The following is a 25,917-nucleotide window of genomic DNA, read 5'->3' on the forward strand; positions in this document are numbered from 1 at the left end:
AGAACGGGGTGCTCAAAGCAGTTATTGACGTCTACTACCTAGAGACATCACCAGCATATGAAATACATAACATGCATATATTAGCAATCAGAAAAAGCCTGAACAGCACACCCTTTTGTTGATTTATCAGTCCAACATTGGTATGTGTTGATTAACAAACACAAGAAAACATGTACTCGTCAGTACATATAGGAGAGATCAGTTCAATCAATCAGTAGTCTTCGTGTCCAACAGAAAATCCAAACCCAATCAAAGTTTGTAGATTCTCGTCTTTATTATTTTAAAAGGAATCCCAGCACACGATCTAGCCGACACATGTTTTGTCTTTACTAAGACTTTTTCAAGGTGATCAGCAAGTTGAAAGCATCGATGATTGTTATTCACAACGGCGATAGAAAACACATCCAGGCAAACCTGATATGGATTGGCTGAAGAGAACCGTGAATCTTTAAGTAATCTGTAGCTTCAAACAAGAGTGCGGACCGAATGATATACGGCAACCTTCCACCACACTGTGAATACTAGAGGTACACCTCCATGATATGAGTGTACCAAGAACGACTATCTTGACATGGTTCTTGAGTGCAACCGATGGTACTGCTGACTGGCGGCAAAATCAAACCATTTTGAACCTTGCGAGCACAAACTCTCAGCCTGTTTCTTCCTGCTGAGAGAGGCAATACACGGATCTTCTCGCCTCTTCTCCTACCAGCCTGCACGCAGCGTTTGCTGCGAAAATTACCGCTCCGAGATGCTTCTGGATTGAGCGGTGAGACAATGTCGGTGTGCTCTACCTGGCCCGTTATTATTTAGTGAAAATCGATTGCTCAGCTTCTGCCGTTTGAGTGAAAATTGTCAAAGAGAGCTATTAGTTGTTCTGGAGCCAGACTTGTGCAAGACTTTATATATATGTCCTGGGCTGGACTATGATATCATTTGAGTTTGATACTCTCGCCTGATGAGAATGATCTTCTTCCTTTTTTAACTTCAAAGAGTGAAAGGAGATCCTTAGGGTGAGTGTCACATAGCTTTTTTTGAGGCACAAGAATATTTCACTCAACTTGTTTAAAAGTACTGTCTCATAGAATGGTTAATGAATGTCTCTTCTCTTCTCCTTTCCTTTTTGTTTCTCACTGCATTAGGGCTTCTTTTGGACCACGAACACCTCAGTCTTGACCAACACTACACCTACAGTCATTCAGAGACTGGATACTTCAGGACCTTACTTCGCCCAAACTTTGGTGGTCTTCTATACTCTACTTCCTTCTGGCTCCCCATGAAGAATCGTTTGTTTTGGTGTATTCTCGAAATCATACAAGCAATCCTCATAGAGAGACAGAAGGGCCCTCTTGGCTCCTGTGGATTATTAGTGTGCCACATTGGTTGATGTTAACACAGTGGGCGTATTGGGTGAAACTGGGATCTCACCTGGTTTCTTCAAGCACCTCCCTGACAGGGGCAAGAGCCACCACCTATCAGGGGACCCAGTTCAGCCCATCGCTTATGAATATTTGTGAAACAAGGGATTCTGAGAGGCTGCTTATCACATTCTGCAAGGGAGCCATATCATCTTGCATTACGCCATGGTGTCCAGACCTATTGCCGCTTTCTAATGATAGTAGAGGTGCAGAGGAGGCGATTAAAAGCCCTTCTTTTGTTACACTTCTGTTTGTTGGTGCTGGTAGTCTTGTGTCTCTCTGGTGTTTAGCAAAAAGAAAAGTAGAAAAAGCCAAGCAGGTCAGCATGCTGTCAGAAAGAAGATGCTTCTCTCATCTGTCTATCTTCACTAAAAAAACAGAGGTTAAAGCGAAGCAATAATTAGGTTTTTCAAAATAAAGTTTATAAAAGACTGAAAACATAAAATGCACTAGTTATGGTTTAACTTGTGCCTTGCTATGCACCATTTCTGACCTCATGTATTGCATCATTAATGACGTGTTAAATGACATCACCATCACTGATAACATCTCAACTCCCGGTGCGGATGCCCAGTGTGTGCGTGGTGGCGCCTACGGGGCGGGAAGGGGAGAGTGTTGTTTGATCTCAGAGCCCTGCATCCAACTCCTCTGTGGGAAGTCAACCCCTGCTTTGGCTGTGTGAAGCAGGGGTTTCGATACAGGGCCTGCGCCCACCTCCTGTGGGTGCCCAACCCCCTGCTGCATACAGCCTTTGCCTGCGCACAGCACTGCGTTGGCCTTGCCATCAAACCACTGCAAGATGCAAACACCCACTACACATGACCTGTGCTCTTCTGATCACCCCCATATTTCCCATAATGTCATGTTTGCGGTCTCAGTGCAGAGGCAGCACCATGACAGTGGCATGATGCTACTATATACCAAACATGGACTTTTGAAGTGAGGAGCATCCTAAGGCCTCTGTGCAATGGCACCCCTAGGCACACACCGATAGTGCCTAGTGGAGAGTGTGTAGATGCTGCATAAACATCCCTTCTCACCTATTCACAGGGGGGCATCCACTGGTAACACTCACACTCATCCACACCAACGAAGTCGACAAATGTGTGTCAATGGGCGGTTGTATAAATATAGGCACACATGCATACACACATGCATCTCTGATGGGGAATTTGATCTGAAGTAATTTTACTTACTGTATCCCATTCCTTGAAGGAAGTACTTAAATGCTTCTGTCAGTTTCCCAGGCTGTAGGAATAAAGAAAAAGTATTTAAGGTTTCTAACCTTGAATCTTCTGTTTGACCTCTCTCAAACATGTAACCAGCAACCTCCATTGTTCTAGTGTGTGTCAATGGGTCCCAGGACTTGGAAGCAGATGGATTTGAACATTGTGCACCCATATGAGAGATCCAGCCTGAGCGGCTCAGTGAAAACAAATAGCTGTATTGTAATCCAAAAAACATGAATTCTAAACACTGACCATCGTCCTCCAGTATGACTAACCCATTCATAAAATAATGTTTCTTCTAATAAAAGTAACATATCTACAAACTTCTCCCTCACTCAGCAAACATTATTACCCCATCTGTCAAACCTTCTTCACTAAATACTCACAGATTTAGTAACCATCCGTAATCAATAGTATCCACCACATTTACCAAATCTCATGAATCAAAAAAAAAAACTCCCACCCCAAAATCATTTAATTCAACAAACATCTGACCATCAATAATCGTTTCATCAGAAATACACCACCCCATCCATATAATTCCTCTTCATCAATAAACATCTGGCATTCATTGTCCCTCGCTTACAGGCCCACCCAAAAGAAGTCACTTCACTTAAGAAATCCTTTAATTCCAACCCATCCCCCCTTTCAAATCAATACTTCATCATCTAAAACCAGTTTCAGCATTCAATGTACAACCATATCCCAATTAGCATCATCACTCAACAATAGCCATTCTTTTGCGTTAAACAACACTAAAAGCCATTAAATACATGTTTGTTCAATAAATAGGTCTTCATCCACCAAATCCCAGGACTTATATCCCCAACAAATAACTGTTTATCCATACAAGACTTTTGCTTACTCAATTATGAAACTTGGCTTCCCCATTAGCACAACTACAAAGGCACCAAATACCACTCCCCATTGACTTCCTCCATCCAATACATCATCATAATCACATAGTAACTCTTACAACACTCTAAGGGTGAATACTCCTTACAAGCATCTACAAACCCTATCAAGAGAACTAACACCACTTCTAAATACCAGATTACTTATCAGCTCCCTTTCTCCTAACTCCTCTCTATTCACTAAACAAATAAAAAAAGAGGACCCCTGAGTAATGAATGCACAGGAAGACAAAGCAGGGAAACAATTATGTATACCAAAATAACAAAACAGACTGCCTGTAAAGCATTATTTGGCGGAATATCTTGCCATGCTAAAGGATGCTTACCAAGTCATCCATGGAGTCTTAATGTGTATATATATATATATATATATACATATATATATATATATATATATATATCACACAACAGATGTTTTTTTTTAAAAAAAGAAGCATAAAAGAGACCATTAGTGCTATGATCAAGAAAAAATATTTTTTTGTATCAAAAATATAAATTATTTATTGTAAACAGCATCATACAAAAATATATATACCTATACAGCTCAAGGTGCAAGAAATGACAATAAGAATATCACAACTAACAAAAAGGATGATAACCTCTTGGGTGGGATAAAGTCAAAACAATACCCTTTCAGGCACAGAGTGACGCATAAATTATGCAAAAAAGAATCAGAGAATTCAGGGTAGTTCTCAAGTTTAGGTGGAAATCAGCTCCTGTATAGAGCACCCTCAGCACCAGCGACACTCTAGATCTGCTCACTTCAAATGTCTGCTTTCACTGCACTAATCCTACGCTTAAAAACTTCAATGGAAAAACAGACATTTGGGGTGAGCAGACCTAGAGTGCCGCTGGTGTTGAGGGTGCTCTATAAAAGAGCTGCTCTCCACCTACACTTGAGAACTGCCTAGAGTTCTCTGCTTATATATATATATATATATATATATATATATATATATATTACCTACTGGCGATAGCCAGTAGGTAGTTATAGTTAGGACCACGTTTCCATAGGAAAACCTCAACATTCTATTTTGAATAACTTTGGCGCCGGTCGACGAATCCTCGCAAAGTTTTCAAAATAGGTGGGGCGCTACGCTCCGCTCCTACCCTGAAAGTCTCGGGGGGATCCGTCAAGCGGGGGCTGAGATAAAAGGGGGGTCCCAAAACGCGTTTTTCCCATGCATTTTTCCATAGGACCTTTAGAACGAGCTACAGCCCGAACGGCTGAACAGAATTACTCAAAATTTGGCAGAGAGGTAGTCCCTAGGTCAAGGAAGTGCCTTTTGTAGGTTTGGTGTAAATCTGTTCAGTAGATTCTGAGAAAATAGCCTTTAAATCAATATATATATCTGAGCCAGCTTACGGTACGCTTACCGTACGCCTACGGTAAGCGTACGGTGGCGTGCGCGAGCGCGATTCTGATTGGCTCTTAGATCTTAGTAAACATTCGAATCGGCCGAAACCAGGAAGCGGCGGCCGCCATTTTGTCTCTCGCACTGAGAGTGATTTTTAAAATATCAAGCCCAAAAACATGTAAAGGGGCTGTTTTGACAACTCCCTCCCACATAGTCATGTTGAGGGAGTCCCCAAACATCCCCCAAGTGCAAAAACGGTTTTATTTTTTTTTCGGCAATTTCGCGGGGTACGCTTACCGTACGCTTACCGTAAGCGTACGGTAAAAAAATAAAAATAAAAAAAACACTATCCACACTTACCCCACCCCCTGTGCTTTTGGTGGCCGAAGGCCACCAAATGTACAGGGCTTATGTTAAGGGCAAAAAACACTATCCACACTTACCCCACCCCCTGTGCTTTTGGTGGCCGAAGGCCACCAAATGTACAGGGCTTATTATAAGGGAAAAAAACTTAGCATTTAAAAAACCGTACTAATTCACTGAAAAAACCATAGGTTTCACACACGTTATAGTTAGGAATTAGCATTTAAAAAACCTTGCAAATTCACTGAAAAAACCATAGGTTTCACACATGTTATAGTTAGCGGAAATTTTACTGATAAAAAACCAGTGAAATTCCCCCGTTATAGTTAGCGCAGGCAACTATAACTCACGCGACTGCAATCTTCTGCTGATGACATATGTGTCTTTATGAAAAAAAAATATTTGTAATATATGTATAGCTAAAAATGTATGGAAGAAGACATGGGCAAATAAGTGTCTAAATACAGTATTAGCATCAGCAGAGGATTGCGGTCGCGTGAGTTATAGTTGCCTGCGCTAACTATAACGGGGGAATTTCACTGGTTTTTTATCAGTAAAATTTCCGCTAACTATAACATGTGTGAAACCTATGGTTTTTTCAGTGAATATATATATATATATATATATATATATATATATATATATATATATATATATATATATATATATATATATATATATATATTACCTACTGGCAGTCGCCAGTAGGTAGTTATAGTTAGGACCTATTTTCCATAGGAAATCCGCAACATTCTATTCCCAATAAGTCTGGCGCCGGTTGACGAATCTTTGTGAAATTTTCCAAACTTTTGGCCAGCTCCGGTTCGCTCCTATCCTGAAAGTTTTGTGGTGATTCATCAAGCGGGGGCCGAGAAAAAAGGGGGGTCCCACAACGCGTTTTCCCCATGCATTTTCCCATAGGACCTGTTGACGCAGCTACAACCCGAACTGCTGAACGGAATTACACCAAATTTGGAAAAGAGGTAGTCCTCAGTTCCGACTCGTGCCTTTTGCATAAATGGTGTAAATCTATTCAGAAGTTCCTGAGAAAATTAGACTAAAAAAGATAGATATATCTATGGCCTCGGAGGATCCGCGCACCCTAAGTGCACCCTATGCACATCCTCCCCGAACCGAGCGCGCACCCTCCCGATCACGTGCTGAATGCTAATTGGCTGTCAAGTGTCTGTCTACATTCAAAACCAGGAACTGTTGGCAGCCATTTTGTGCCTCGGTAGAAGCGAGGCTGAAGAAGTAAGGGGAATAAGTGTTTAAAACATATAAAGGGGCAGGGTAGAAATACTCTGACCATCTAGTGTTGCTTAGGGGGTCCCAGAAGGACCCCCTGTTTAAAAAACAAAACAATCGGCGAAATGTGCGCAGGGTGCGCGGATCCGGCCGGGAAAAAAAAAAAACCCCGAAGCGCGTGCTTTCGCGCTTCGTTGATAATTAGCCCCCGGGTGGGCGAAATCCCGGGGGCAAAATGATTGTAAATTAATAGGGGAAGGGAGGCTGCATGGCCCCCCTCCTGGAGCCCACTGTTGTTTGCTATGAGAGGGCGGGAGTCTCCTGCCCTCCCATAGCAAACTTCGTTAGGATTTTGAAAGAGAGAGCAGGGAAACCTGCTCTCTCTTTCAAAATCCAAACGATATTGCTTTTCCACACGGGGAGCTGCATGTCAGCAGCTCCCCATGTGGAAAAGCAATGCCGGCTCCCGAAGGACGCGGGGAGCCGGCTGGGACCGTGGGGGCTCCCCCCACGGTCTCCAACGTTTTTTTATAAGCCCCGGGGATGGGGTCCCCGGGGATAATAAAAATTAATGATAAGGGCTTTTTTTTTTTTTTACGGTAAAATTAGGAGTCGCGCATCCTAACACGTTGGGTGCACGGATTCTCTCGTGTTGGGTGCGCGGTTCCTAATGCGTTGGATGCGCGGATCCAAGGAAAAAAAACTGAATTTTTGGGGAGAAAACGATATAGGATTAGATGTGAAAATATATTACTTTTATGAGTAGTTTACAGTTTGTCTTCAATTAATATTCACATAAAATACATATATATATGTTTTTTTAAATGTTAAATATTTCGCGGGATTCGCGCACCCACCGCGTCTTGCACGCACATGACACATCGCGGAAGCGCGCAAGCGTCGCGTAACGAGCATCGTACGTGTCGCGTATAGGTTTAGAGTCGCGTACTGGTCGCATTGCAATCGCGCACCAAACACGTACCCAACGCATACCGTACGCGGATGTTTACGCGTGGGGGTCGAGAACGGTGCGCATAGGGTGCGCGGATCCCCAAAAAATGGGAAAAAAAATTAAAAATACAGTTTTGAAAATATAGTTTAAAAAATATTTTTAAAAATATATAAAAATATATTTTAAAACATTATCAATTAAAAAAAAAAACCTATAAAAACAAATAATATTTTTTAATTTTTAAAAGAATTAATTGAAAAAATAAGTTAAAAAAAAGGTGATAAAAAAGTATTTTAAAAAAACATAATTAAAGGAATTGACACACTGAAATTGAAAAATTTAGAAATTCAATGAAAATCATTAAACATCATAGCTTTAGAGATAAATTATAGATAGGAATTAGCATTTAAAAAACCTTTGAAATTCACTGAAAAAACCATAGGTTTCATGCATGTTATAGTTAGGAATTGCCATTTAAAAAAACCTTAGAAATTCACTGAAAAAACCATAGGTTTCAGGGGTGTTATAGTTAGCTAGACATTTCCCTCGTACAAAACCCTAGAAATTCCCCCGTTATAGTTAGTTCAGCTAACTATAACTCGCGCGCCCCTGCAATGCACTGCTGATGACGTCACATATTACATCACTCATGACATGGTCAGTGACATCACTGATGACATCACTGATGACATCATCCAGTGAGTCTGTGTTTCTTAAAGTTTTGATATGTTTAATATATAGGAAAAGTCCTATGGAAGAATGAGTGGGTGTATAAGTGTGTGAATGGATGATTTTCTAGGTGTGTGACTGACTCTATAAGTGAGTCATTAAATGTATCTTACTGCAGACTAGTAACTAAACTGTGTGAATGTCTGTATCTGTCTGTCTGTTGGTGTATAAGTGGCTGCATGGTTTTGTGAATAGCTATATGAGTGTCTATATGGGTTATTGATTGGTTGTCTGAGTATCTGTATGGGTGCCTGAGTGTTTGTGTGGGTCGGGTGTGTGTGACTCTGTGCATAGATCTGTGATTGGGTGATTCTATGGGTGCATGGTTTTAAGACTGCATCTGTGATGGACTGTATGGTTGGGTGAGTGTATGTATGGGTGTGTTAGTGATTGAATGTATATCTCAGTGGTACATGTGTGAGTAACTATATATGTGAAAGGCAGGGTATATGTGTGTAAGAGTATATAACTGAGTATATGTGAGAGTGTGTGATTGTGAGAGTGGCTGTATGGATGAGTGTGTGCTTGTATCAGTAATTTTATAAGAGCGTAAGAATGTGGTAGTATTTTTATGAGTAAGTGAACTTGTGTGTGTATAACCATATAGGTGAGTAAATTGGAGTGTGATTAATTATTTGCATGATTGACTAGGTGTGTGAGTAGGTCTATGGATGATTGGCAGTGTTTGAGTGTCTATATAGGTGTATAAATGCATATGATAGTCCTGTACTGAGTGATTGTAAGTATGAGTGACTCTACAGGTGAGTGAGTGGAGCTGTGTGTAGACCTAAGAGTCAAAGAGTGGGTATGTAATTATTGGTATTGGAGTATCTATGGTTTTGAGAATGGCCGTCTGAAATTTAGAGTCGGTGTATCAAAGGTTATATTAGGGTGTGACAAGATGCACTAATTTATTACATGGATGATGTCATCAGTGATGTCATTTGAGATGTCATCAGTGATGTCACTGACCATGTCATGAGTGATGTAATATGTGACGTCATCAGCAGTGCATTGCAGGGGCGCGCGAGTTATAGTTAGCTGAACTAACTATAACGGGGGAATTTCTAGGGTTTTGTACGAGGGAAATGTCGAGCTAACTATAACACCCCTGAAACCTATGGTTTTTTCAGTGAATTTCTAAGGTTTTTTAAATGGCAATTCCTAACTATAACATGCATGAAACCTATGGTTTTTCAGTGAATTTCAAAGGTTTTTTAAATGCTAATTCCTATCTATAATTTATCTCTAAAGCTATGATGTTTAATGATTTTCATTGAATTTCTAAATTTTTCAATTTCAGTGTGTCAATTCCTTTAATTATGTTTTTTTAAAATACTTTTTTATCACCTTTTTTTTAACTTATTTTTTCAATTAATTCTTTTAAAAATTAAAAAATATTATTTGTTTTTATAGGGTTTTTTTTTAATTGATAATGTTTTAAAATATATTTTTATATATTTTTAAAAATATTTTTTAAACTATATTTTCAAAACTGTATTTTTAATTTTTTTTCCCATTTTTTGGGGATCCGCGCACCCTATGCGCACCGTTCTCGACCCCCACGCGTAAACATCCGTGTACGGTATGCGTTGGGTACGTGTTTGGTGCGCGATTGCAATGCGACCAGTACGCGACTCTAAACCTATACGCGACACGTACGATGCTCGTTACGCGACGCTTTTCATCCAGTGAGTCTGTGTTTCTTAAAGTTTTGATATGTTTAATATATAGGAAAAGTCCTATGGAAGAATGAGTGGGTGTATAAGTGTGTGAATGGATGATTTTCTAGGTGTGTGACTGACTCTATAAGTGAGTCATTAAATGTATCTTACTGCAGACTAGTAACTAAACTGTGTGAATGTCTGTATCTGTCTGTCTGTTGGTGTATAAGTGGCTGCATGGTTTTGTGAATAGCTATATGAGTGTCTATATGGGTTATTGATTGGTTGTCTGAGTATCTGTATGGGTGCCTGAGTGTTTGTGTGGGTCGGGTGTGTGTGACTCTGTGCATAGATCTGTGATTGGGTGATTCTATGGGTGCATGGTTTTAAGACTGCATCTGTGATGGACTGTATGGTTGGGTGAGTGTATGTATGGGTGTGTTAGTGATTGAATGTATATCTCAGTGGTACATGTGTGAGTAACTATATATGTGAAAGGCAGGGTATATGTGTGTAAGAGTATATAACTGAGTATATGTGAGAGTGTGTGATTGTGAGAGTGGCTGTATGGATGAGTGTGTGCTTGTATCAGTAATTTTATAAGAGCGTAAGAATGTGGTAGTATTTTTATGAGTAAGTGAACTTGTGTGTGTATAACCATATAGGTGAGTAAATTGGAGTGTGATTAATTATTTGCATGATTGACTAGGTGTGTGAGTATGTCTATGGATGATTGGCAGTGTTTGAGTGTCTATATAGGTGTATAAATGCATATGATAGTCCTGTACTGAGTGATTGTAAGTATGAGTGACTCTACAGGTGAGTGAGTGGAGCTGTGTGTAGACCTAAGAGTCAAAGAGTGGGTATGTAATTATTGGTATTGGAGTATCTATGGTTTTGAGAATGGCCGTCTGAAATTTAGAGTCGGTGTATCAAAGGTTATATTAGGGTGTGACAAGATGCACTAATTTATTACATGGATGATGTCATCAGTGATGTCATTTGAGATGTCATCAGTGATGTCACTGACCATGTCATGAGTGATGTAATATGTGACGTCATCAGAAGTGCATTGCGGGGGCGCGCGAGTTATAGTTAGCTGAACTAACTATAACGGGGCAATTTCTAGCGTTTTGTACGAGGGAAATGTCCAGCTAACTATAACACCCCTGAAACCTATGGTTTTTTCAGTGAATATATATATATATATATATATATATATATATATATATATATATATATATATATATATATATATATATATTCCATGGATGACTTGGTAAGCATCCTTTAGCATGGCGAGATATTCCACCAAATAATCCTTTACAGGCAGTCTGTTTTGTTTTGGTATTCGTCTCAACTCACTAACCAGATTCCTCAGCAATCACCAAGTATCAGTCCAATAACTACAATTTAAATTTCCACCCTCACCCACCTTCCCTCCTGGTCTTTTTAAATCCTGCTGTTTTAAATAAAATACAATTTCACAAAACACAGTCTTCACTCTCTAAAACTATTCTCTCCACGTCCATTGAAGGAAACCAAATTTTACAAATTAATTACAGGGGAATGTATACAAATATTGTTTATATGCAAAGGTACACATTTGAACTAACTGGGGCACTCACCTGTGTGAGCTGAGGAAGTCCTCCAGAGTCAGCCATCTGTAGAGGAGACAAAGAAGTTGTTAGACAGGCCCTCCCAAAGGGACGCATCATTCCATGGTCTCTTTACCCAAGTATGGCTCTATGTGGGAGGTGTCTCACTCAAATTTCATCATGTTCGAGGGTTCTTGTCAAGCTTTCTGAAGGTTCAACATTGGCACACAAGGGGATGCTGTAGGTCTGGAATGGGGTACATTAGCAAAGCTTTGTTTGGGTTTCAGAATTATTGGAGCATCAGGTCAGGCTTAGGGGCAATAGATGGGGCACCCTTGGTCAGGCTCACAGTACTAAGGGGTGTAAAAGTGATTAACACAAACTTACGAACTAAATTACTCAATATTACAAAATACTGTTAGATACACTTGAATTAAAGTCATGAGTACATACAATTGGATTGAGACATGAGTAGTTTTGGTCAAACAACACTGACAGAAATTACTTCACTGAAAATCATTTGGAGACAATATTCAAAATTGAACACAATTAAATTAACAAAATCATCATAAGTCATTTTGTGTTTTTCCATCACAAACAGGGAGTCCACCATCCTCCCCTTTGTTGTGCTCCTTCTTTCCAGACCACAATCCCCCAAATTCCTACTCTGCTAAGTTTTCTTTTGTGATTTCGTCAAGTCATTTGTTCATCAGTGTTAGATAGCAACTCAGCAAAAGATTTAGCTCATGCTCCCAGCTGGGCTCTCATGAAAATGCCATCATGAAAATGCTCCAATGACAGCTTTGAATAGTGGATGCTGCAAAAGGAAAATGCTACTTATCAGTATGCATCTGTTCTTGGCATGTAGAGCTGCAGATCCTCACACTTAGCATTAGATCGCCATCTGGTGTTGGGCTCGGATGCTTGCACCTTGTTGTTGTCTTGGAAGAAGTCTTTGTAGTCACGAGATAGGTGACTCCTCCCTTGGACGATAGTGCGCATGGGCATCGAGTCCATCCTCAGATTGTTTTTCGCCATGATGGGAAATGATGGAGTTAGTAGAAAAGAAAGAGATGTCCATGTGTGTATATCTAAGTAAGATAGTACTGGAACATATACAGGTCCCGGGGAGGTGGTTGGGCGTGTGAGGATCTGCAGCTCTACATGCCAAGAACAGATGCATACTGGTAAGTAGCATTTTCCGTTCGAGGCATATGAGCTGCAGATCTCACACTTAGCATAGACTGTACAGCAGTATCTCCCCTAGCGGTGGTCACCTGTATCTGTTGCAGTAGTTTGAAAAAGTGTTTTAAGAACAGCTTGGCCTACAGAAGCTTGTTGCTTGGCTGTCACGTCAAAACAATAGTGTTTAGTGAAGGTGTGTGTTGTAGACCATGTCGCTGCCTTACAAATGTCTACTAGCGGAATGTTCCCTAAGAATGCCATGGAAGCCCCTAGTTTGCGTGTTGAGTGTGCTCTAGGGGGAATTGTTAATGTGCACTTGGCTTTTTGGTAGCATATTTGGATACATTTAACGATCCATCTTGCAATCCCAGCTTTTGAGATGGGATTACCCTTATGCGGTGGAGAGAAAGCTACAAACAATTGTTTTGTTTTGCGAAAGGATAGTCCTGTTAATGTAATAGAGTAGAGCTCTTGTGAAATCTAGGGTGTGACGAGCTCTCTCTGCTACGGATTCCGGGCTTTGAAAAAACACCGGTAGCTCCACAAATTGATTAAGATGAAATGCAGAAATTACTTTATGCAGGAATTTTGGGTTTGTTCTGAGAACCACTTTGTTATGATGTATTTGTAAAAATAGCTCTTGTATGGTTAAAGCCTGGATCTCACTTACCCTCCTGAGAGAGGTGATTGCAATAAGGAAAGCTACTTTCCATGTGAGGAACTGAAGTTCACATTTATGTAGAGGTTCAAATGGGGGTCCCATGAGCCTAGTAAGCACAATGTTGAGATTCCACACTGGAGAGGGTGGTAATCTGGGAGGTATGATTCGTTTAAGGCCTTCCATAAAGGCTTTAATTGCTGGGACCCTAAAAAGTGACAAGTGTTGTCTGTTTTGTAAGTAAGCGGCAAGTGCTGCTAGATGTAGACGTATGGATGAGTATGCCAAATTACATCTTTGCAAATGTAGTAAGTAGCAAATGATGTTCTGGATGGACGCATCTAGTGGATCGATATGATTGTTAGTGCAGTAAATGGCGAATCTTTTCCACTTTGCTGCGTAGTAAGCTCTGGTGGTAGGGCGCCTGGCCTCTTTAATGATGTTCATACAGTCCGGTGGAAGGTTAAGGTAACCGAACTCTAGGACTTCAGGAGCCAAATCGCGAGATTCAGTTGAGTTGGAGTTGGATTGGGGTGCCTTCTCTCTCCATGGTTCTGCGTTAGTAGTGATGGGGAGAGGTGTCGTTTTTGGTGTGGGACTAGTGAGAGTTCCAGTAGTGTTGTGAACCACGGTTGGCGCGTCCATGTGGGAGCCACTAGGATCATTTTTAGAGACTGTTGTCGGAGCTTGCGTACCACTAGTGGAATCAGTGGAAGTGGTGGAAAAGCGTACGCAAATCTGCCTGACCAGTTCATCCATATCGCATTGCCCTTGGACAGTGGGTGTGGAAACCTGGCAGCGAAGGTTGGGCATTTTGCGTTTTCGTGTGTGGCAAATAGAACTATGTCTGGTTGGCCCCACATCTGGAAAAAAGGTAGAAGAGCTTGTGGATGTATTTCCCATTTGTGTGTCTGTCGACTTAACAGATCCGCAACGCGATTGTGAACTCCTGGAAGGTGTTCTGCAAGGAGGTATATGTTTTGTGGGATGGCCCACCTCCAAATGTTCTGTGCAAGCTGGGAGAGTTGTAGAGAATGTTTTCCTCCCTGTTTTTGTATATAAAACATGGCCGTCATGTTGTCCGTTCGGATCAGGACGGCTTTGTTTTGTACATGGAGTTGGAATGATTTCAGAGCTAGGAATATCGCTAGTAGTTCCAGATGATTGATGTGGAGCACTTTTTGTTGAGTGGTCCATTTGTCCTGCGTTGTGTGAGCTAAGAGATGGGCTCCCCACCCTGTGAGTGATGCGTCTGTTGTTAGTACTATCTGTAGAACAGGCTCGAAGAACGGCTGCCCTTTGGACAAGTTTTTTGTGTTCCACCACTGCAGAGAGCGATGTATGCGGCTGTCCACCAACACCAGATCTGTAAGTTGTCCCTGAGCCTGATTCCATTGATGTGCTAGACATTCCTGTAAGGGACGCATTTGAAGTCTTGCGTGAGGTACGATGAAAATGCAAGATGCCATCATGCCTATGAGTTGCATGAACACTCTGGCTGGGAGAGAGTGTTGGATTTGAAATTTGGTGATGAGAGCTTGTATACTGGCTATCCTGGCTGGGCTGGGATACGCTAGAGGTGTGGAAGTATTTATTGTGGCCCCCAGATATTGATGTACATGAGAGGGCTGAAGGTGCGACTTGGTATAGTTGATTGTGAACCCCAAGTTGTGTAGTGTTTGGATGGTTTGATGATTGTGTTGAACACACTGGTTGAATGATCTGGCTTTTATTAGCTAGTTGTCCAGATACGGGAAGACATGGATCTGTTGTCTTCGTAAGTGTGCTGCTACTACTGGGACGCCCCGTTGCTGGGGTAGCCATGCGCTATATAAGCTACCGTAACATAACATAACATAACTACTGCAAGGCACTTGGTAAACACTCTTGGAGCAGTGGTGACCCCGAATGGAAGGACTTTGGACTGATAGTGTTGTCCGTCCAGTACGAACCTTAGATATTTCCTGTGAGCAAGATGTATGGGAATGTGGAAGTAGGCGTCCTTGAGATCTAGTGTGGCAAAGAAGTCTCCTTGTTGTAGTAGTGGAAGCACCTGATGGAGAGTGATCATGTGAAAATGATCCGAGTGTATATACTGATTGAGGGGTCTGAGGTCGAGAATTGGCCGTAGGGTCCTATCCTTTTTGGGGATTATGAAATACAGGGAGTAAACCCCTGTTCCCTTTTGTAGTAAGGGGACTAGCTCTATGGCGTGCTTTTGAAGCAGTGAGAGAACCTCTTGTTTCAAAAGTGTAAGATGGTCTGGGGACATTGGACGCTGTCTGGGTAGTATGTTTGGGGGTAGCTGTAAGTTCCAGGCAGTAACCATATTGGATAATTTGTCTTACCCACCTGTCTGTTGTGATGGGGTTCCAGACAGGTAGGAACTGTGTTAATCTTCCCCCGACCATAGTGGAATGGTCTGGGGGAGTGGAGGGAAGTCACTGTTTAGCAGCAGGGGAGGTACGAGTGTTGTTGTTACCTTGGCCTCTCCCTTTATTGTTGTTCCCTCTGTAACCTCCTCTAAAATATCCTCTATTAGGGGATGGTTGGGTGGTGTTTTTAAAGGAAGATGAGCTATCTGTGCCCATGTTCTTGGAGGCTCCTCTATAAAAGGAGCGACGAAAGGAGCCACGTGTTTGAGAAGACTGCAACGCTCCCATGGACTTAGCAGTCTCTGTATCTTTTTTCATTTTTTCAAGAGCAATGTCCACAGCCAGCCCAAAATGTTGGTTTTGATTGAACGGCTGATTTAGAATGGTTGTTTGGACCTCCTGCTCGAAGCCTGAAATACGCAGCCAGGCATGTCTTCTGAGCAGTATACTAGTATTAATAGACCTAGCGGCAGTGTCTGCTGCATCAAGGGCATATTTAATTGATGCGTTGGTGAATAGTTTGCCCTCTTGGATTAGGTAATTTGCTTGAGTTTTATACTGGTCAGGCAAATGCTGTAATAGGGTTTCCAGCTGGTCATAATGGGCCCTATCATATCTAGCCAGCAGTGCTTGAGTGTTGGCTATGCGCCAGTGATTGTCCGCCTGCGCAGCTACCCTCTTGCTTGTGAATTGAGGTTTGTGAATTAGCTCGCTAACTAGCATTGGACACTACTAATGAATCTAGAGGCAGCTGACCTTTGATGTACCCAGGATCGTACGGGGCAGGTCTATATTTCTTATCGATCCTAGGATTAAGAGTCCTGGCCCATACAGGATCTTTAAATATGTCAGGAGCATGCTTAATGACCCCTTTAATCATTGGCAATATTTGTACAGTTTTCTGGGACTGTTCAAATGTGTCTAGAAGAAAATCCTCCTCTGGTGTGTCTGAGTGCATGTGCACCCCATGAACTTCAGCAGCTCTATTGATGAGTTGTCCAAAACCAATATTATCATCTGGAGGAGATGGTTTTGTTGGGTATGGTTGGGGGCTTGGGAGGTCTGGGGGATCTATTGGATCATTGTAATCCCAATCATCTTGTGGTGGGTCATCTGGATCTGTGAACGGGTCATTAGGGTCACCACCCAACCCTAGGTCATCATCATAATCGTCTGGAGGTGGTGTATGTGGTGGAGAAGCTACAGGCTGAGGCGGTGTAACAGGTTTGGGTAGAGGAGTGGTGTTAGATGGAAGGACGGGAGAAGAAGGAGGCATAGGTGATGTGGCACATGCCTTCTTCTTCAGAGGCACTGGAGGGGTTTGTGCTGTGTCCAATTTCCTCTTCTTGCATGGCACAGCTGTGACATGTCCTGTTTTAGGGTTGATATAGATCTTTTTCTGTTTAGGATCAACAGGATCCGGATGAAAAAGTTCCTCCTCCTCGATAACTGCTTTTGGCGCCGAGTTTTTCGGTTCCGAGCGGGGCTGTTGCTGAGTCTTATGCTCTTTGGCCTTAGGAGGCCTGGTGGAATCCTTAGGCGTGGTTTTCGGTTCCAAAGCCTTTGGTTGAGGAGCCGTGGCGTGAATCTTAGATTTAGAGCTGTTCGACGCCGGCTTATCCACGGGCTTCAATGTGTTCGAGGCCGGTTTGTCTTTGGAAGTGGAAGGAATCCGAGCAGATTTCAGTGCCGAGTGTTCTTTTGGCTTCGGTGCCGAAGGTGCCGGTGGGACTAGTACATGCGGTTTGCTCGGTTCCGAGCTACCGGAAGGCTTGTCTTTTTTCTTCGGAGCCGGGCCCAGAGGCGGGGCTTCTGAAGTGAGATTTCGGTCGCGACTGGGGCCAACAGGCGAAGTCTTGACCGGTGCCTTCTGCTTTGGTGTGGGGGTTGGGGTAGGGGGCAGCAGTACTCACTCGTTGCCCAGGAGTGATGGGGTTGTCTGAGTCTTCTGCCTCTGACACGATTTGGAGATCTTCGGAATCTTCTTCTGGGACATCTGGGCCTTCGTCGAAGATGTCCACCGGTTCCGGAGCTGATCTCTGCGCCATGAAGTGTCGTCGAGCTCGACGATCTCGAATGGTCTTCTTTAATTGAAAGGAGGCGCAGGCTGGGCAGCTGGACTCGTCATGATCTGGCGAGAGGCACAGGTTACAGACCTTGTGATGGTCACTGTGTGGAAATTTTGCTCCACATTGGGGGCATTTTTTGAAAGGCGTCCTTTCCATGAGCAGTAGGCCTTACGGCGCCCATAGGCCCAGCGGCCCGCGTCGATGACTGGAATAGAACCGATGAAAGGCGCATCGAGATTTCTATGTGTCTAGTCAATCGGAAAAGTTTGTGAAAGTTTTGCACGTCGAAAAGTTTGAAACTAAAGTTTTGAACCGGTGCGCAAAAATTGTATCCGAACCCAATGGCGGAAAAAACCCAATCTGAGGATGTAGTCGATGCCCATGCACACTATCATCCAAGGGAGGAGTCACCTATCTCGTGACTACAAAGACTTCTTCCAAGACAACAACAAGGTGCAAGCATCCGAGCCCAACAGCAGATGGCGATCTAATGCTAAGTGTGAGATCTGCAGCTCATAGCCTCGAACATATGCATTTATTTATTCCAAAGGTGTCAAAGTTTTAACATACACCATTTTACAAATTAATTGGCTGGTTTGTGTGCATACAATTGTAACTATTTTATAATTGAGAAATTCAGCACATCATCTATTTTGATTCCAAATGGTATTTGATAAATGTTTCAGAAAGATTTTTGAATCCCTTTTAAGAGTCCAGCAATTAGGACTGTGGTAAATGGGAAAAGGTGCATTTGTGGTTCCCAGGCATGGATTACCCGAGAGTGCTGCATATCAGGACTGAGATGCAGCTAAGATCTGGGTGTTCGTGTTCCAGGCATGGAACAACACGGTGCCGCAGTTCAGCCTCAGACAATGCTCAATGACTTCCACAATGGGAAAATGTATGGAATTCTGAAGCTCAGATTAATGGCACAGTCTAGAACCTAGTTTGAGGATAAAAGGATACAAAACACCAAACTTGCTACAGAAGTATTAATTGCAGATTTTCTTTAATCTTACTTGCCAGCTCATCCATATACTATACAGTGTGAAATAGCCCTGATCCATTTTCAGTGCACTTGTGAGTGGCTTCTGCAAATAAGCGAGAATCTAGACATGTACACATTTTGCTATTATTTGGCTGTTCTGTTGCTCCCTCCTTCCTAAATCAACGAGAGGTGCCTCACAGCGAAGAACAAGACTGCTGGCTGATGCAGACACTGTAGCCAACATGACATTCTGACCAGTCAGCCTCAAAAGCTGCTTTCTCGCCGGTACCTGCTGGACCTTGTCCAGGGTGCGGAGGAGCTGATGATTCTGCAGCTAACAGGAGCATAAAACACAACAGGCATGACTGGAATAAGTGGCAGAGCACTACTAGTTGGATCGTCCAGGCTGATTTGCCAAGCTGTTTTGGAGAGCCACATCACTGGCAAGTCACTTAAATCTTGGGAGTAGAAGTCACATTTATTTATTTCGTTTTTTCATATAGCATGGAAATGATCCAGGTGGATATGGGAGTGCTTGAAATGGAATGCCTTAAGGCAGCTATTATTCTGTTGTATATCTTACAATTAGATTATAGCATTATGTGAACCAATTACTTCACTACATAATAAGTCTCAAGAATTAGTCATAGCTTGCACAGGCCTGTTAGTATGAGCACACATTCGTGTTCACATTACATTTTGTGGAGGATTGGCTTGATTTAACCTTTTACTCAAGGAGGGGACCCATCTCATTCCCATGGTGAAGTTATTCCATAACTTGGGAACAAAACCTGAGAAGAAGCAGGATAATGTTGAGGTCCTGTTGCATGGTTTAGATTCCAGGAGGAAATTGTTAGTACTGCACTTTTCTGAGTAAGGAATTTTCTTCGTTGGGGGGTGAGGTTTGTTAAGATCCAGTGCTTTAAAAATCATGCCGGCTGCTCCAAGAGCGCAGAAAGCATGCAATGCGACCCATTTTAATTCAATTAAAATTAGTGTTACCTGTTGAGTGTTTTAGATCAATCTAGCATCATGTTTAGGATGCACGATTAAAAAAATCAAAGTCAATAGTTAGGTGTGGTGCCAGTTTTAAATCTGCTGAATTCTGTTTTTCAATTCTGAGGTAAAACATAAGGCAAAGCGGGAATGGGAGCTTTGAGAGTCCCAATTTAGTGCACGGTGGAAATTGGGTATGCAAGGAGGGAGAAAAATCTTACTTCGCCACTTCAAAAATACTTTTTATAGAAAGAAAACTACAGACTTTGTGGCACCTGTTTTTTTTATATTTTTAGCGGTTCTTTGGACTAAATATCGTCCAAAGGAGGCTTAAAAATACGCCTGCATGTTGTGTATCCCCTTATCTCAATCGCAACAGGGAGGTCTGTTATAGATAGCGGCTATGTTTTAAGGATCGTCTGATCAGATGCTCAATAGTAAATATTCTACATAAGATATTGTGCCCAGCAGCAGATTTACAAATGAGGGAAATCGGACAATAAATGTAATTAAAGTCCATTTGAGATATGGCCGAGTTACTCACATCTTTGAATGACATGTGATATACCAAGACCCAGACCATTCAGCCATTCAAAGGTATCATCCCCTCTTGAAGTTTCACATTTCATTTTATAATTATTGACATAAATATCCCAGAAATCAAAGCGTAGTTTTCTTAAAATACAAGGCCTACCTGAAACTGCAGATTATAACATAGTAGAGCATGTTCTTCCAATGGCAATGGCATGTTAGTTGTTCTAGTGGCTAGAACTAACATGCCCTTGGAGGAGCATGGCTGCACTATGTTATAATCTGGCCTCTCGAAAAACCTGCAGACTCCGTTCAAGGCTTGTTTGCCTCTGTAGCATGGCGCACAATAAGCAGACTTGGGAAGGGCGGCGGCTAGGACACATTACCTTCAGGAAAGTGGTGTTCGTCGGGTCCAATTTGGAGTTGCATTCAACCTGTAAATTAAAAAAAATACAAAAACTTGAAATGCAAAGAGAAACAATCAAACAGTAACAATGTAGGACTGCATAGCTGTTATTTGGCCTCATCTCTTAGGTGGCTTATTAGTGTAGTCTTTTTTGTAAGCCAATGGCACTTTAAATGCTGCAACCTGTAAGCCCAAACATATAACGGGAAAAGGGAAATACAAGTCCCATGACGTATGGAGCATAGCATTTACTATATGTTTATGTGATGGTATATAGAGCACAGACCTTGCTGTATGTTAATACGGCTGTTGTTTGAATATGGAATGCACTGAAGTGCAGGACGGTAGTTTAGGGCTTAGAAGATAGGGCTGTTCAATAATAAAGTGGGACTTTCAGCTGTAGGCAAAAAATATTTTCTGTAGCTCATGGTTAACAAGCCAGAGAATTCATTTTTAGACTCTGCAACAGTGTAGCTATGAAGATAAGAATGGCCTTGTGGTTACATACAAAAGGAATGGTACAGATACAATAGTGGCAGATTCCGTATTGTAGGAAGCTGGCTCTTTATGTGATGTATCAAGAACCTGCTGTACTGTGTAAAGAGTCCAGGGGTTCCCTTATGAGTGGACAGGGCTTGCTATGCAATTCCTAAATGCTCTATTAGGGGGATAGTGTGGTCGAGCCCCCTTAAGCTTAACACAGAGAAGTGCAAGACATTTGCAAATACACACAATGATTAATAAATTACAATTTATAAAAATACCAAGTACTTTTACATATGATTTCGCATCAGAGAAAAATCGTTTAGGTAAGTACGTTTTTAAATGTAAATTCTTTTCACTTTACAAAATGTGGACACACTGCAATTTCTGTGTTCTGCAATGTTATCCTATGAAAGGAAGAACAAATTCTGCAAACATGAATAGCACAGCAACTTACAAGACCAATCTCCAGGAGTTAAGGTGAGTGGTGAGCATGGTCCAAGTCAGCACCAGCAGTACACCACTAGCGGCACGGGGGCGGCAGGGTGCAAAACAGCGTCTGGAGCCCAATGTATTTTGATGGAGATTAGTCACTGCGGAAAGAGGCTCCAGGCTCTGGCTAGTAGGCCAGTCGGACAGAACAAGCAAGTGGGCTCATACCTTGCGATGCTCGGGGATGGGGGGAACACTCCAAGGCCCAGAGGCAACCGGTGCAGGCGTGTCCTTAGATGTCATGTTTTTCCTTACCGGAGCAGTTACGGTTGAGGGGGCTGCATGCAGAGACTGCAGGCAACGTCAAGGAGTCCAGGAGGATTGAAACCACGATGCACTCGGGCTCTGGAGGGCTGGGGGCCTTGTTGCCACCGGTGGCACACTTTAACTCGGGCCTGAGGCGACGGGAGCAGTGGTGACTTCGGTGTTGGGTTTTGGTGATTCTGGAGGCATCAGAGTCTCCTCTTTTGGAGTTTCTTCAGAACAGGTCCACTGTTCACAGGAGGTCTTGAGTCTTTTTCAAAGGCAGGCAGTCCTCCCAGGTTTCTAGAGTAAAACGCTGCAGGACGAGCCAACTTTGGCGCAGTTTTCAACGAGGAATGCAGACAGGCCTGCAGGGTTGGTACCAGGTTAGTTGCTTCTTCTCTCCTCTCTGCTTTTGCAGCTCTTCTGTGTTCTCTCTCTTCTTAGGTCATCAGGATCTGCTTCTCTAGTGCAGGTGCTCACCTAAATACTGAATTTAGGGTAAGTATGCCATGAAGATGTCTACTTCTGAAAAATCATGTCCACCTCACAGTGGCTCACCTTAGGGGTGGTACTAGCCTGGAGGTGGCACGCCTACCAGATTAGCTAATTTCCCCACCTCTCCAAATGCCAAGGGGATCCTGGACAATGGGGGTGGCTTCCTCTCCTGTGAGGGGAGCCAGATTTGCATTCCAAAGGTGGCATCTAGATGGCAGGGTGGCTGTAAAAACTAGTCAGCAACTACACCAGAGGCTGGTAGATTTTTCAGGGGGCACGTCTAAGGTGCCCTCTGGGTGCATGTATTGGTAAACCCAACACTGGCATCAGTGTGGGTTTATCAATACGAGATGTTTGATACCAAACATCCCAATTTTCAGTGAAGCGATCATGTAGCCGAGGAACTCGTTTTCATCAGTGGCCAGCACATGTCTTAAGTTAGCTACCCTGCTCATGCAGGTATGCCCTCAATATTCAGCACCCTATCTTAGGGCTTTTAGTCCTGCTGTAGGGGTGACTAACAAATATAACATGCAGTGGTGGGGGATGTGGCACACAGGAATGTGTGCCATGTCGTGTTTTCACTTTTGTGTGCACCACAGCACGCAGGCTGCAAAGGCAGTCTTACATGTGCTTGGTAAGGGGTCCCTTAGGGTGGCACAATTTGTGCCCTAGGTACCAAGCCACCATTTATTAGGGAGTTCCAGAGGGTGCTAAAGGTTTTACCAATTGGGGGAACAATTGTACACTTTTTGGGAAAGAGCTCTGGCACTGGGGACCAGGTTAGCAGGGACCCAGTGCACAACCAGTTGAATTCACAACATTTACCAGGCAAAAAGTGGGGGTGACCGTGTCAAAAAGGAGCCCTTTCCTACACGTATGCTTACTGAAATCTGAAAAAAAACATTGTTTAATGTTCTGCATAACATTCACTGGAGCCAAGAACAGGCCAACCCCCATGTGTTCCATTGACTACAATGTATGAAAAAATGCATAGAAGTCATAAACGGTTAACAATAACTGGGGATAACAAAGCAGATGAACTGGATGCTAAAAGGATGCCGAGAGATGAATCTATGAACCCAAGCCTGATGACATAAAGGTATGCAGGCCTTTAAGTAGTTCTGCATAGGTATTCTAGAATAATCTAAGCTGTAACCAAGCAAGTCAAAACACTGGCATGACTTAAACTAGTTGGTTAGGGATGTGTGATGAAATATAAATGGGGTGTATTTAGAGTTCTAATTTTAATAATTTTGTTAGCTGAAATATTAATAATTATGGCAATAATTCTTATTCATGTTATTTGTAGCAGAACAGAACATAATAAAATGACTTTGTTGTACAATACCAATATTTTTGTGCATGTACTGATTTCTGGGTGGGGGGCTCTCCATTTTCACCTGCAGGTGAGAGATTCTTTGGCAGATTTGTCTGGGTCCTAACATCCATCTCCATGAGAGCATAAGTCAGTGGGACTGGTGAGAGACATCTGCAAGTTTACTTTTTCTACTTGTGGCAGTGGAAGCCTACTGAGTATGATCCCAAAAATCCAGAGCAGGATCAAAGTGTGAAAGATAACATGGAGTTACTTGGCAGCAGTGAGACTGGAGAAAGAGAATATGTGTCTAAACGCAATCTGAATGAATCCCAAACATGGGCATTTGTTGAGCCATGTCAAGCAGTGAGCGAGCACAAGGATCTTGTGAAGAAAAATTGAGTCCTGTCATTTCAGAGGAAGCAATCCTCTGGGGCATAATACTGTCTACAATACACCCACAAGGGATTGTGGTGAAGCTTTCCTGTAAATTCCAATTAGCAGTTTACTCTCAGTTCACATTCAATGAGACTGGCTAAGACTCAACCTGTTGCTTTTGTAAGGGAGAGACCTAGCAGGCACAAACTCTAGAGGGTACTCATCAAGGATGTATATAAAGAACTGAGTGAGATCAATAGGTAGTGTGTACAGTGACTACAGAGTGACACTAACAAACTACTCCAATTATGGGGGAGACAGAAGTATGCACTACAAGGGAGTAGAAACCAGAAGTCTGACCCATAAGTTAGAAAGACCAGCAGCGTACACCGTAAGGAAGAAAAGACCAGCAGTGTACACCTTAAGGAAGAAAAGACACGCAGGGTGCAGTGTAAGGAAGAAAAGACCAGCAGCGTACACAGTAAGGAAGGAAGGACCAGCAGTGTGTACTGTAAGGAAGAAAAGACCAGCAGTGAACAACATAAGGAAGAAAAGACAAGAAGGGTGCACTGTAATGAAGAAAAGACCAGCAGCGTACACCGTAAGGAAGAAATGACCAGCAGTGTGTTCTGTATGGAAGAAAAGACCTGTAGTGTACACCATATGGAAGAAAGGACAAGCAGGGTGCAGTGAAATTAAAAAAAGACTAGAGGCATACACTGTAAGGAAGACAAGACCAGCAGTGTGCAGTGTAATGAAGAAAAGATGAGCAGTGTGTACTGTAAGAAACAAACGATCAGCAGTGTACACCTTATGGAAGAAAGGACCAGCGGTGTGTATTATAAGGAGGAAAAGACCAGCAGTGTGTACTGTAAGGGGGAACAGACTAGCCCAGCAGTGAGCACTGTGAGGAAGAAGAGACTGGCCGTGATCACTGCACTTCAAGGGAGAAGACACCAGTGATCACTGCACTTTAAGGGAGAAGAGACTAGCAGTGTCCACATAAGGGGAGAAGACACCAGCAGTGTGTACTGAAGGGGGACTACAAAAGATCGGGAGTGTGCATTGTGATAGTGAAGGAGCACAGTAGAGTGGAGCAATGCCTTGATTATACACTGAGAATTGCAGGATCTCTATAATGTATGCTGTTAAGAGCAAGGAGACGAGTGATCTGCATAGTGATGACAGGAAAACCAGGACCCAGATCAAGTAAATTAAACCAGTGCTGGTTAATGTATTGCTGTCAAGGTCACTTTTGCATCTATGCCGAGCAGTTTTGTGGTGATGTTTGCAAACAAATGAGAAATGCACCGACTGATCAGGGTAAAAATGACATTTTGTATGTAGATTGGTGGAAATCCAAACAGGTGCTGAATAAGCCCAGCACCAGTGCATATTTAGCTGGCCCTGGTGGAAAACTGCCTGAAAGTGGTGCATTTTCATGATCTGACGTCAGCAGTGAGAGTATTAGGGGATAACCATTGTCAACTCTGGTGATTGGGGTGGGCTATACCTCATACTGAGTAATGCTGAGTAGTTGGTAGTGATATGAGGAGAAGTAAGAGTAGAGTAGCAGCACTTTCTGCCAGCAGTTCAGTTGGGTTACCTTCAAGCAGCTAGATTCCCTTTATTTCATGACTCACCACTCCCTCTTCAGCTGGTGCGTTGTCTCCCACGACGAGCATCACTGGAGGGCTGCAAAATAAACATGTGAAGGGAGTGAGCACTGTGCATTCAGAAAGAAAGCAAGCAGCAACTCCTCTCTATTACTTGGTGAGGCAAGGTGCCAATAGACTGTTCCTCGTTTCCTCAGAATGCGAGCTA

At 42.6% G+C, this 25,917-nt stretch overlaps 1 protein-coding gene across 8 annotated transcripts in view; it reads right to left on the reverse strand.

Annotated features, from left to right (window-relative positions):
- The window catches only part of NDRG4 (NDRG family member 4), an 885,840-nt gene that overhangs the window by 86,337 nt on the left and 773,586 nt on the right, over positions 1 to 25,917 (reverse strand). For all 8 annotated transcript variants that reach the window (XM_085637547.1, XM_085637545.1, XM_085637548.1 and 5 more), the window contains 4 exons: positions 25,737 to 25,788; positions 20,662 to 20,709; positions 11,504 to 11,539; positions 2,615 to 2,666 (listed from right to left, as the gene is read on the reverse strand). In XM_085637547.1, coding sequence (XP_085493673.1) covers positions 2,615 to 2,666; positions 11,504 to 11,539; positions 20,662 to 20,709; positions 25,737 to 25,788 — 188 coding nt within the window. The remainder of the gene's footprint in view (positions 1 to 2,614; positions 2,667 to 11,503; positions 11,540 to 20,661; positions 20,710 to 25,736; positions 25,789 to 25,917) is intronic.

Source organism: Triturus cristatus, chromosome 12 (assembly GCF_964204655.1).
Source record: "Triturus cristatus chromosome 12, aTriCri1.1, whole genome shotgun sequence".
Lineage (NCBI taxonomy): Eukaryota > Metazoa > Chordata > Amphibia > Caudata > Salamandridae > Triturus > Triturus cristatus.